Source organism: Hippocampus guttulatus, chromosome 5, assembly GCF_054856545.1.
Source record: "Hippocampus guttulatus isolate MCC_2025c chromosome 5, RoL_Hgut_1.0, whole genome shotgun sequence".
NCBI classification, from domain to species: domain Eukaryota; kingdom Metazoa; phylum Chordata; class Actinopteri; order Syngnathiformes; family Syngnathidae; genus Hippocampus; species Hippocampus guttulatus.
In genome coordinates, this window is record NC_141265.1 from 17,052,837 (window position 1) to 17,066,273 (window position 13,437).

The 13,437-nt window shown below is 41.7% G+C and overlaps 1 protein-coding gene across 3 annotated transcripts in view; it reads right to left on the reverse strand.

Annotated features, from left to right (window-relative positions):
• The window catches only part of edil3a (EGF like and discoidin domains 3a), a 77,746-nt gene that overhangs the window by 23,776 nt on the left and 40,533 nt on the right, over positions 1-13,437 (reverse strand). For all 3 annotated transcript variants that reach the window (XM_086112014.1, XM_086112013.1, XM_086112015.1), the window contains 5 exons: positions 10,247-10,360; positions 6,362-6,543; positions 1,962-2,117; positions 587-731; positions 296-480 (listed from right to left, as the gene is read on the reverse strand). In XM_086112014.1, coding sequence (XP_085968140.1) covers positions 296-480; positions 587-731; positions 1,962-2,117; positions 6,362-6,543; positions 10,247-10,360 — 782 coding nt within the window. The remainder of the gene's footprint in view (positions 1-295; positions 481-586; positions 732-1,961; positions 2,118-6,361; positions 6,544-10,246; positions 10,361-13,437) is intronic.

Consider the following 13,437-nt stretch of genomic DNA (forward strand, 5'->3'; position numbering starts at 1 on the left):
CAAGTCTAGCAGAGAGACTGCGCACATGCATGGAGTTTTCTTTACTTTGGTGTTTTGCAAGATGAGCGCAATTAGAAGTACATTTTGAAAGAACTGCAAGAACTTCACTTGCGGATGATATATTTTTCTCAAGTGCGTCGGTTTGGACACCCCTGCATTAGATGATGTCGTGTACCTAGCACCGCCTTTGAGCAAATATTTTCAAAAGCGGATGTCTGTGTTACATCCCCCTGCTTTTAATATTATCATATTTAAGTGTCAGTGCAGCTTCAAGTGAGCTCGGGTCATTCCTTACCTGCAGCCACTGTGACTGGTCACTACGTCCTGCAGTCCAAGCATTCACTTTGCCCTGCTTGTCCAAACGGGCTTTTCCAGGCTCCCAAGTGAACATATCCATGTTGAGCGTCCTGAAGATGGAGGAGGCTGTGATCTGGTAGTCCTGGACGTGACCGGACTTCATCCCCAATGGTTCTGAGCAACCTGAAGAAAGCAACAACATATTACTTCTGTTTTCTGATTGCCTAATTGTATATTACCCATTGCAAATACCAACTAAAGCGAGTAAGTGTGTGATCTGTTCACTCACCTGTTACCTCGCATCCAAGCAGTTCCATGCGCAAGGTACAGTGCCTTCTGCAGACTTGGGGATAAATGCGCACAAACTGGGCTTCAATGGGAGGGGTGAAGGAGTTGGCCGATGGAGCGTTGTTGTCAACATTTCCTCGGAAAATCTGTCACAGGGGATGAAAACACATGTAGCGTACGGGGGCGACAAGGGTGCTGGAAGAGATCCGTTTTACCATTATGTAGCAGTCTGGCACCAATGTCTCTGGTGTCTACTCAACACTGAGCGAATTGCTCTCCTTCAAGGTCAATGAGCTCCACGTGCAGCAAAAAGAAACAATTTCTCGCACTATTTGAGCCGGTAATTCATAAGAACAGTAGTGTATTTTGAATTACTGCTCCTTTTATATAACTATTTCTTCTGATAGTTTGACAACATTCCCTTATTGATGCACTGTGAAATGGTACATTTGCCTAACTTTCACATTCCCTGTCAAGCATTTTTAGTTGATGAGAAAATGCGCTTGAAAACATGACTTGTTTTGGGTGCTCAGGAACTACGACGCCACATTATTTACAGATAGAGTGAAAACTTGCATATTTGCGGTTCGGCATTTCCCAATTTGACCATTTTCTGAGTTCCATTTTGTAAAATCTTGAAATTATGATGACGCTTTTTTCCCCATGTGCACTTGAGATGTCCTTCTTTGGTTGGTGGTCCTGGAATGCACCTTGTGCGAGGAAACAGTGACATTGACAGCACCTAATTTTGTATAGCTTTGGTTGTCCACTTTGTCATTACAATTTTCATATATTAATGATGTTAATTATCGGGTTAAAATGCCAAAAGGTGAACTGAATGACTTTGACCATCCGTGTAAATATATTTGTTTACTCATCTCTGATGATCATCTTATTTTGACTACTACGCCAGCTAATACTGTCGACGTGAAGGTGATTGAATGCGTGGTGTTCATGCTTTACTCGTTATTCTTTGTGTTGTTCCAATCCACAGCGACTATCTCCAATCTGTGCCCAGACTTTTTGCCCAGAAGTCTTCATTTTAAAAGTTTTGGAGGTCAGGATTATCCGGGGCATGGCCCAACTGAGGACAGGGTTAGTGTGCTGTCAGCAAAGACAGAGCGTTTTGTGACCCATTTGGTTTCTCATCATCCACAAATAGAATGGGGGAAAAAAAATCATAAAAGTGAAGGGGGTAACAGGTTGCAAGATAAGCGCAGCGTGTGCGAGATAATTAAACAGCACTCTCAACTTGTCCTCTGCCCTGCCCTTGAGTGAGTTGAACAGCCTCTTACTGCTGTGTGTTCCTTCAATAACGGAGATACTGTCCTGTACATAGTTGTCAACAGTTGTTTTTGTGGATGTGTGTTTCTCACCATGTCTTCATCTTTGCCCTTGACTTTGTATGTTCTCCATGTCTTCCCGTCCTCGCTGTACGCCACTTTGTATGACTTGACATACTCTGGGCTTCCAATTCGCTTTGCACCCTGGGTAATTAGGCCCGTGACCCTCATTCGCCTCTGAAGGTTTATCTGTGGGAATCAGGGGGAAATAAATAAAAAAAAGTTGCAGATACCAGAATTGTCGGGCTTCGCAGGGACTGTGCATGGGCGCTCAGTGCACCAATTGAAGTCATAGAAATCAATTCAGCCTCTTGACACTGGCTTGTCAGGGCCATCCATCTTTTTCAGAAAGTCTGTGATCAGATAGAACATTTAATCAATCCTCCCATTCCAAAGCCAATCTGCCATTTCTGTGTCGACTGCCAATACGGCCCCATGTAAATTACCAATGAAGAGGTTAAGAGAAGAAACTCAGTATACCGCAAGATCATTATCAGTGCATCACAGATGTATTGCACACATGGTTTTCTCTTTGGCATCCATGTTAAATAGCTTCTTTGTTTTCCCCTGAATTTTCTGAAAATGTCTAAATGATTTTCCTTTGATGTTCATGTTCCATGAATTGGATTTTACAATACAATTTTTTTAAAAAAGCATACACGCCATAATATTACTAAATACCCTCACAGCTCTACTACAGAAAGATACTTTATTGATACAGCGCTGTGAAAAAGTATTTGCCACCCTTCCTAATTTCTGTTCTTTGCATATTTATCACATACAAAGGTTTCAGTTCATCAAACCTATTTTAATATCACGCAGACCCTACGCAAGGAAATACAAAATGCAGTTTCTAAATGCCAATTTAATTTATTAATCCCCCCGCCCCCTGCCCAAAATCCGAAACTACTTACCCACTATCCCTCTATTACCACTCACTTCGAATATTAATCAGCTAATACTTTTGAATTGCACTTAAAATTGGTAAAATTTGAAGATCCCATTCACAAAGTATGAATCATATCCAGAGCAATTGCCACTGACTTCAACTAGTTCCCACGTATAATTTGCTCCAAAAAGGTCCAACATGTTCAAGCTCGATTGCCGTTCAGTGAATGAAAAAAGTCGTAATGAGAGTAACCGCTCATTTTATTCCTTTATCACCAGCCTTGTCTACACTCGATATGATATTCTGAGCTACGACGGTTCTACTTCTTGCACTATTGACAGAGGACTCAAAAATATGGTTTTCCCGGCAAACTTAAAGCAACTTATTAAGTTAATTATATATAAGGACATTACTTAGAGCCGCATAGCTGCAGTGACCCACTCTTTCCCATTCAGGGCATTTCTTCTTTGACTTCCCCTCCACAGAGACGTATACTTCTTTCGCTAATTAGAGGCTCTGTTAGTAAAAGGCCACCGCCGAGGTAATTGGGGTGATCCTTCACATTTTTAATGAGCGCTCAGTAACACACCTCTGACACTTCAGTGCTAATAGTGATGCATACATTTGTTTGAGTGAGGCATCTTTGGAAGCATCCTGCGGAGACCTTGGTCTGCAGGCTTGCATGCATGACCTAGTTTGAAAGAAACATTGGTCACTTTGAGGGTACGATTAGCCTAAATTTGTCTTTTTTGGGGCATATTCTTCTATGTAGCATCTGCTTGATTGATTATAACACTATAAATAAACAAATAAATAAATAAATAAATGTATAGACTTGCGATGGACATAAGCCAATGTAAACTGTAGATCTCAAGGGTTGCGTCAGGAACGGCATCAGGATTCAAATGATTTTGATCATGAGCGTTCATCCGAAGAATTCCAAACCAAATATGTCACCTTCTGCGCCGGTAACCTACAGGGCACTCGTGGAAATCCAAGATACTGTAGGTCGAAGACAGAGGAGAGGAGAGCCTAAAACATAGACCATGAAAGTTGGGACTTTGAACGTTGGGGCGGCGTTCAAATTGTTTTACCATGGTGCAAGAGAAAGTGTTTGTTAGGAATGTCCTGGAAATTAGAGTGTCAGAGAGATGAGGCTGAAATTTGAAATCGAGAGTGTTATGCTTAAAATAATTAGTGGTTAAGCCCCAGGGGGTGCACATAAGTGGTGTGCAATTGTGCCTGTGGAGTGAAAAAAAGTCACATGCCCGACTGACTTGATTGCCTCAGTGCGAATTTGTGTTCCAAGCGTGACTATCAGCAGGCTGGCCTGCAGTCAAAAAGTCAAAGTCAAGTCAGCAGCAGCAACGATTGCTTCCTAAGGCTAGCTTCAGCATAAATGAAACTTAAGGCATCAATATCCTGATACGGTATTGCTGTTTGGCTTTTATTTTGAAGTTGGCATGGCGCTGAGGTGCATGGCGACAAGTCTCAGGTGCTGACGGCGGTGGCGAACTCGGGGACACTGCAGACAGGACCGTCATCTCGTTGCGCGGTCAATGGTGATGCGTGCCTAGAATTATCTTGACTGTTGAACACCTTTTCAATGATGCGTAGACATTCTCATGTGCTTTGGAGTTATTTGATTCTCTCAACAGTGCTGGTTGACACCATATTTTGCTGATATTGGTCAGAGCTGCAGTATATTTCCCTGGAGTGTTCACATGCATTTTTATGTGTGAGCTAACTGTAGAAAAGACTGTGGAGAGAAAAAAAATGACACTCGCATTGCATAGATGTGTGAAGAGAGAAACAAGTGCATGAACCAACACAAACAAACAGTGCATGCGAGCTTGTAGGCAAGGCTGTGATGTATTATTCAAAGTCTGTTGCTTTTGTGATTCATTTGTCGAGGTTCAGAGGAGAGAGCTCCACTGACTAGCGCCCAAAGACGCACACTGCATCAGAACAACACTTTCCAATAGCCAGAAGAATCAAATCCCTTCACAGACAAGGTTGTCATCTGTCAGTATTACCTGTGTCACATTCCAGACATCCAAAAACAGTCTGCCAAATGGTTTTATAATACAAAAGCAGGCCCAGAATATTCCCAAACCCGTTATCCAAACGATACATGTCTGCTCATGTCCCAATTATCCGAACCTACATGTAGAAACACACAATGCCTACAGCATGCCGCTCAACATCCCACATGACATCATTAAAGCCAAACAAACTGCCTGAATGTTTGATGTCCTGTTCTCCTCAACCTCTGCATGTGCCAAGCACCTCGTCTCTCGTTAATGTTGCCTTTGTCTCATGAGTTTCTTCGACAAATCCCGTTTTTTTTTTGTTGTGTCATTTGTCTTTAGATACCATTTCTGTTTCTCCATTGCACAGGCGGGTTGATAGAGGCATGACTAATTCTTTAGACAGTATCGTAGTTGTCTAGACAATAGGCTGAAGCATGTCCTGCAAAAGAAAATGGCCCACTTATATGCCAAGGCATAAAAAAAAAAAGATGAAGTAACATTGAAAAAAAGAAAAAAATAATATTGCTCTGTTGGGCTAAAGATATCGAGCACAAATGCGTCATTTACATCACAGTACAGTCGCTGAGAGACGGTAGCTAGCGAAGCGTCCCGTTAGTTTACCACCGCGTTGATTTATGACCTAAAAGTGGGAACTAAACGCTGTTATAAATCTGTGCGGCGGCACAAGATGGAGACCAAAAGCCCAGCCTTCTGCTTTGACTGAATTTGCAGGTACTGTAGTTGTTTATATATCAAATTTACCTCAGGGGACGAGTAGCTAGCTAGCTAGCTAGCTTTCAATTGAGGTATCAATCTGACTAGCTATCTATCTTATAGCTGCTGCTCTATAATTATGCTACTGCCAGTCTGACAGCCTTTGACAAAACAGAGAAGGGAGGTTGGTCCAGCACGGTGATACTCTTCCCTGCGAGGAACTGTCAGATGCTCAGCAATTGTGAGAAGCTCCTAGTTGTCCTACCATAACTCTCGACTCTTCTTGCGCAATGAATGAAGGAAATGCCATGGGATCTTTTTGTACTCGTCGATTTCAGGCTGGTGTTGAGGGGTATAACTCACAGTTTGGGTTTGTAATACATTATTTCGGTCCTCTGCCCTCTTCTGACACACCTTGTAAATTAGAATCCGAAACGACAACTGACGTTTTTTTTTTTTTTTTTAGATATTTTACACAGTTCATTTGTCAGTCTTTGTCAATTCAGCTTTTTTTTTTTAGCTGTTTCGAGGTATCAAAGCCATCCCTGATGAGTTTGTTGCCAGTGCTGAAATATACCACCCAGGTGACTCCAAGAAATGGATTTCCGCACATCAAAACGCAACAAGAATGTATACTTAAACGAATAAATATGAAAACCCCTTTACAGCATTAGCGTTGCCATTTTAAATAAACACGGCTTCCGCCGAGCACAGACAACCAAACTGCGTGTTGCCTCATCTTTTAGTGGCCTTGACTCAGCTTGGTGTTCGGCCTTTAGCGTGTAATGTGTATTTACCTGAATCCACGGCCATCTGTCATTTTCAGCTGCAGTCCATGCGTTGACCAGACCTTTCTTGTTGAGACGTGCAAAGTACGGGTACCACTTCTGCAAGCCAAATAAAGCCCGGTGGGTGGAGGATGCTGTTATCTGCTGGTTGGAGATTATGCCGCCTTCCATGCCCAGTGGTCCAGAGCATTCTGAATGAAGAACACACAGTGGTCATGCTGCAGTTCTCAAAGTACAGCTCGTACAACTGCAGCAAACGATGTCATGTTGGTCTTAAAAGTACATCAGACAAAATTATACATTTGTAAAAACACAATTTTCTGGACCTTACAACAGTGCAAATGATGCAAAATCTCCACTCATGCGCACAATTACACCGCGCTTTCCGCCAGTGTTGTGCTGAGCATGAAAATAGAGCTCTTGGTCCTAATATGTTATCCTGACAAAATGCCACATTTTTCCACTTTGAGTTCAAAATTTCACTGACAACTTTGTCATCAACAAGAGACAGTCAGTCTTTGTCCCGAAGGAATTATTGTTATTATGATTATTACTATTTCATGACTGAGAAAAATGTGGAGAAATCCTCCCACTTCCTGAATCACACACTGGGGGATCGAACACATTTTTATCCTCACGATAGAAAATCCACATTTCTATAGTACAAATAAAAGTACAGCAAATTACCCTTAAAAAAGTGGGCTTGAAAAGAAACAATGTCTCTGAGGTGTCCTCGGTGGACAGAATGGAGACACACAGCAAGGAATATCTGTGTGCTTTATCCAGTGAAAAGTTGTTTTTTAAATTTTGATCATTCCAAAACGGGCAGTCCATCTCACCTCAGACGACTATTCTTGTGTGTGTGTGTGTGTGTGTGTGTGTGCGCGTGTGTGTACGAGACTCAATAGTTCCAGACGGATGAGAGAATGTCGGCGGGTTATGCGGGATTCCACTCTTCATCTAATTTTCCAAGTCAATTCATTTGACCCTCTAAACAATCTGAGGGACTCACGTTTCACTACACTGTAGTGACTACAGGGTGTTTTTATAAAGCCTCTCAAAAAAGAAAAAAAACAAAGGGATGCAAAAACAGAAGTACATACCTCAAGGCAGTGATGAATTCAAATAAATACATTTGTAAATCAATAGCTAATTAAAGCAAAATTTGCTTTCAGCAATAAATTCCCCTTCAGAAATTACCGATCTGTCTCGAGATGGAACAAGCTCTCTCTCTCTCTTTCTCTCTCTTATATATATATATATATATATACACTGTACACACACACACACACACAGTAATTCAGATTTATGATTATGGGCTTCAGGGTTCCATTTGATAAATGTATGCTCAGGCGCACTAATTAGTTAATGGTTAGACCAGCCTTGATAAATATGTTATGTTGCCTCATGTAATTATGGCATCTGCCCACAAAAGGAAACTAACTGGCTCATTCGCACTTATGATGCAGCATCAAAAGAACCTCAACTCACCCAGTGATCTGCTCAAATTACTGAGGTACAAACAGGAAATAAACATGCACTTTTCCGGCTGAAAGAAAGCCACTCGTATACCCGTTAAGGGTTGAAGCAGTTTAGTTGTCTCGTCAACTTTAATGCTCTGCCTCAATGTTTACAACTGGACGCCAACTGATCACTCCTCATGGGTTTTTGGCATCTTGGCCTCCGATTTACAGCGGACTTGATTTACCCGTCTGCTGCTGTCACTGGAGTATAACACACTGTGGAGCAGCGAAATGTCTGGCCAACAAGACCACACAGTCATCATACGGCCGCACGGGTACGAAGAGGACGGAAATAAGCTGTTTGTAGACGAGAATAGCGGTTAGCTCCACTAGCATTCCGATCCTTGATCGTCTTAAAATATTCATACCAGCGGGATTAAGGGACTGGCAGCGAGGAACGAGAGCAGCGCCGCCAAGTGAAGCATCATCTCTGTCGTCAAAGTGTTCGAGCCAAAACCGGGGCACCTAATGTGTGATAAGGAGAACTCTATTCATTTATAACATTTACCAGCATCACAACACGTTGGTTGCTTTGCCACATGGTCTTTGGATCAGGGTGACCACTCACCGGTTGATCTGGAAAAAAAATATATCAATGACATCATTGATGAAATGACTTCAACTAGTCCGTCATCAAATTTTGAGGAGACCACAAACAATCTTTCGTCAATCAACCCCTAAAACCCATTCAACACGTCCGCCTGTTTTTTTTTTTTTGCCACCGTGTCATTTTCACGATTTCTCCCGCACTGTCTCCTATCCGTTTAAATGTTGGGCAGCCGACAAGCCGTCACCTAACAACATGCTGCTGCAAAGCCGTGGTCCTTCTCACCTTGCAGACATGAGTGGGCACTCTTAATGATGTGCCTGCCAGTCGTCTATCAGAAGCAGCAGAGGCAGCCAGCCCCCAAGCCTTGGCCTGCTGGCCCTTGCGCATACATCAGCTCCGCGACAGCCCGCATCACTAACGGCAGCACCGCCACGCTGTGACAGCTGAATCCATCTCACGCAAACCCTACCTACAGCCTAAATAAATTAGTGCAGCATTACTAATGAGCACGCAGCAGATGGGGAGATGAATAAAATAATAACCGCATCTACCAGGCAGCAGGTGTCAACGTAAGGCCGGGCGGAAAACACCTGTATGTCTTACGGCGGGGGTGCCCAACCGAAGATCTACTTTTCAAACCAACCAACCGTGACCGCACGCGCACGCATCTACATGCCACATCGGCCCCTAACATGAAGGAAACATTAAAATAAAGTAGATCCAAGAGTTTGGGGGTTTGTGAAAAGGAAATGCATGAACATCACAATCGTAGTTCACGCGTACCGTTTTAAAATGCTTCTCCCGGCGCTCCATATTCCAATTCTTTGCCAGTGCTATCAGTGAATTGCAGATGAAAGGAAGTGAATGAGAATAATAACACAAAAATAAATATATTGCAACGGCTCTGATTGCAAGCCGCAATTACAGAAAGCTTTTCTTTTTTTAAATTCTTTTATTTTTTAAATACTTTATGGCGTAAGTGAAACTGATAGGAATGGATGGATTGGGGCCCTGTCCTCTGCGGCCACACATACCGCACACACCAGAAACCACCACTGCTTGCGTGTCATATTTACTGTAAACATGAAATATATGATTTGGAAAACCACAGAGATAGAAAAGTGAAATGTAACCCCTGGAACACAGCTCGATATATTTGAATACAGGAGAAGCATATCTTCTCCTCCAGACAAGCAGCACCTGCAAAGTAGACTGGGAATGCTTTCTGTGAACTGTCGACGCACTGTGAGATAGAAAAGCAGATGAATACATCTGCGAGTCACAGTGGGGCGGAGGCTCACGTTTCGGAGTCGCCCGGAACATTAATCCTAATCTGCTCCTACAGTGAGTCTGCAAAATCCTCAGAAGAAGCATAATAAACACACTAAATTCCTTTTGAGCGACTGAGTATTTTGTAAAAAGAGAAAGCCACTTGTGATAAGACAGAAGCACTCTCTCGCTTTCTCTTTCATTCTCTGCACAGCCAAGGGGAGCACTTTAGCAAAAAAAAAGTAATTGGTTGTGAGTCACCAGCATTGTAATGTTTGAACATATTGTCATGACTTTATGATTGGGGGTTTTATGGGTTTTTTTTTGTTTGTTTGTTTTTTTTTAAATAAACATCTTGTGTTTCGATGTAATAGTTTTTTTGGGGGGGATTAAAATGATTCATTACGACATAAACAAAATGAAAATGAAAGAACCTGAGCTTGTTATGTGGTCAGCGCCGCAATTAGCGGCAACTCCAGATGTGCGGTGTGAAGTGGTTGGATTAAAAAAAAAAAAAGCATTTCAAGATGAAGAACAAAAGCATGTACATACTATGTTGACAGTTCCGCCCCATGTACTCCCCGGGGCATTCGCAGGAGTAGTTTGCAACGAGGTCGGTGCAAAGGCCGCCGTTCTTGCATGGTTCTCTTTCACATTCATTAATATCTGAAAACACAAACAAACACAACCATAGATTAGCAGGAATGACATTTACATTTAAATTAGAACTCCTGAAAACTCCTGCTGTAGATATGCAAATTGAGTATTGTGGACAGAACCATGGGCAGTAGGTTTGAATTTCAAAAATACTGTCGTGGAAATGAAGGGTGGGATCCTAAAAAATAGGAAATTGTGATTCCGAATGCTTATTTTGGGGACAGTTCCCAATATTTTCTTGTATGCTTGTTTTGCCTTTAATTATGCCTAAATAAGTGTCAAACAAATGTGATTCTTGGTCAGTAATTTAAAAAAAAAAAGGAAGGAAGGAAGACAAAGAACAGCCTTATTATGTACCATTATGTTCAATCTGATTTAGCAGACCCTTGAATTTGTTCATTTCACTTAAATTCATTTTGAGGTGGTCAGTAGTCACTGTTTTCCGTTTCATTTGATTCATGGATGCCGTTTGTGTGACTTTACAGAAAGAAAAAAACAGTTGCTAACTTTAGAAATAAACATGCAGTCCAGGCACTGACAATATTTGAGTCGTTTCAAATTTGACCACTTTTAAATCAATGGATTTACACATCAACCCACACTTGAAATAAACACCAGTTGTGTAAAAAAAAAGCACATTTGTCGTGACTTTTGCTCAAGGTACAGCTCACAAGATACACGGCAATACCGAGACCCGTGTATTGGAACAGAGGTGTGCTGTATTGATTTTACTCAGGCCTTAGTCCTTGGTAGGTAGAAGAAAAATGAAAACTGCGCCCACTCCGGACACACACACGGCGACAGAATTATTTCACCACAGCACTGCGCGACACTGTAGTTACTCCTTGAAGTTCATAACGCGTTATTTTTTTATCACTCGGTTCAAATGCGGAGGTTATAGGCAAGCCAATAAAATAGCCTGGAGCCCAACACACGACAGAAGAAAGCAGAGTGAGAGCACTTGTACCATTTACCTCCATTTTATGAGCAGCTATAAGCCCCCAAGGAGATCAGGAGCAGGACTTCACTACCTCAAAATCATAAGGAGGTGGGGGTTGGGGGGCGGGGGTGATTGCCTCAAGGAATGTATTAAAAGTAGTGAATGAAAAGGAGACGGTGAAAGAGTGACAGCATGACAGACCGAGCAGGAATCTAGACAGATGTAATGGAAGGGAAAGACGCTCACCCAGTGATCGGCTAAATGAACCAGTTCAGGGGACGTGAGTGTGTTTGAATATGCTCTCTTCTATTGTCCTGTACGATCAAATAAAATGTAAAAAAAAAAAAAAAAAAAATCCAAATAATAATAACACCAATACCAGAACACGCTGAAAGCTTTTAGCAATGAACTGAGTTAAAAATATCCACCCATTTATTTATACAGTCATTCTTTGTGACAAACAAATTTGTGTTCCAGAACCGCCAGAGATAGATGAAAATCGACTAAGTAAAAATCATATATTTATTTTTTTCTCTATATATTTTTAATTAGTGTTATGCATTATAACCAATACAACATATTTTTGTTTGTTTGTTTATTGAACATAAAACATATATACAGTAATAATTTGACAGAAAATAAGGTAGATAAAAAAAGAAAGAAATCAATCTTCATACAACACAGTTATTATGTTCAAGGGAGTAGGAAGAAGTAAAAAACGTATCTAGTCCTACCCCGTTATGTGATTGTATCTAATAAATCATTTTTATATCAATCAGAAAAGAAAAAAGTAAGAAGAAAGAAGTCTCCATTAAGGCTCATACTTTACCCTTAACCGTGATAAATACCTGCACTTCACATATGCATGTGAAGTGCAGGTATTTAGTCCATTTGGGTTAACCATCCTCATGTTCTATACCCGTCTTCCTCAACTGGCGGACCGCGATCCACGACCGGACCGCCGACCTCCTCTGTCCGGACCCTCGGCAAATTGTATAAAATAATAAATTATAAAGTGATTTTTACGTTATACATTTTCTATTTTTGGACTATAATCTGCGCATTACCGCGATCGCTTGTTAAAATTATCCGTCTTATTATTTGCGTGCACGAACAGATGTATTGCAGAGGATGCAGCAGCGCGACTGTGTGTGTATAATGTTTGACGAACTGCAGACCCTGGCTGAGCAGGGCATGTCGGCGATAACGATGCGCTGATTGGCTCCTCTGAACTTAAGGTGTGCCCATACATAAGCGTCACGCATTCAAAATGGATGATTGTGTCAGGAAACAGACGCATGCGCGATGCCACAGTGTGCTCACAGCTTCAGCACAGGAGAGCCGCACACAGAATCGCGGGAGGTTTCGATTGTGTGCAGTTTTGCTCCCGTCTACCCGGGGATCTTTGCAGCCGTTTAACAGCAGAACACCGCAACATGGTAAATGAACGTCCCAATGGCGTCATCAAATAATATTTGCATGCCTCAGACATTGCATTCACCTTTAGTGGAAGAACAGCACTGCACATTCCTGTGCTCCCTTGTGTCAGTATTTAAAATGGTTCTGAACTCCTCTTCTGATATATTTTTCAGTGATTTCAGAGGGGATGTGAAAAGGGGAATTGTACAAATGAAAAGGATATTTTTGTTTTCATGTTTAGTATTTATTTTGGTAAAATGAGTATTTTGTTTTGCTTTTGTTAAATTAAGGGGAAAAAAGACAACTACTGTTTAACAAAGTTAAAGTAAAAATGTCTTATTTCCCTAAAAGGGCTGTTTCTATTATTAAGCAGGCACAACTTAACAAAATAAAAGAGTTCCTCTGCCTCAACACAATACCTCTCAATATTTGCTGTGTACTGGCAGAGTGAATAATTGTTATTTTCATGCACCCCATTATTGGTTGGTTTTGAGGAGTGTTGATTTGTATAAGCTTGGCTTGACCATACTAAATTGGCATATAGCCCTGCTCCCCATGACCGCCGTGCATGCACCGCCTTGGTCTTATAAAAATAATAATAAATAAAAGTGGACCTACAGCCTTTCTAGTTGAGGACCACTGTTCTATACTGTTGACGCCGATGGTCTCGTGGTACACACGCCGGACTTGTGTGTGGGCAGCGTGGGATCGGTTCCCACTCAGTGAC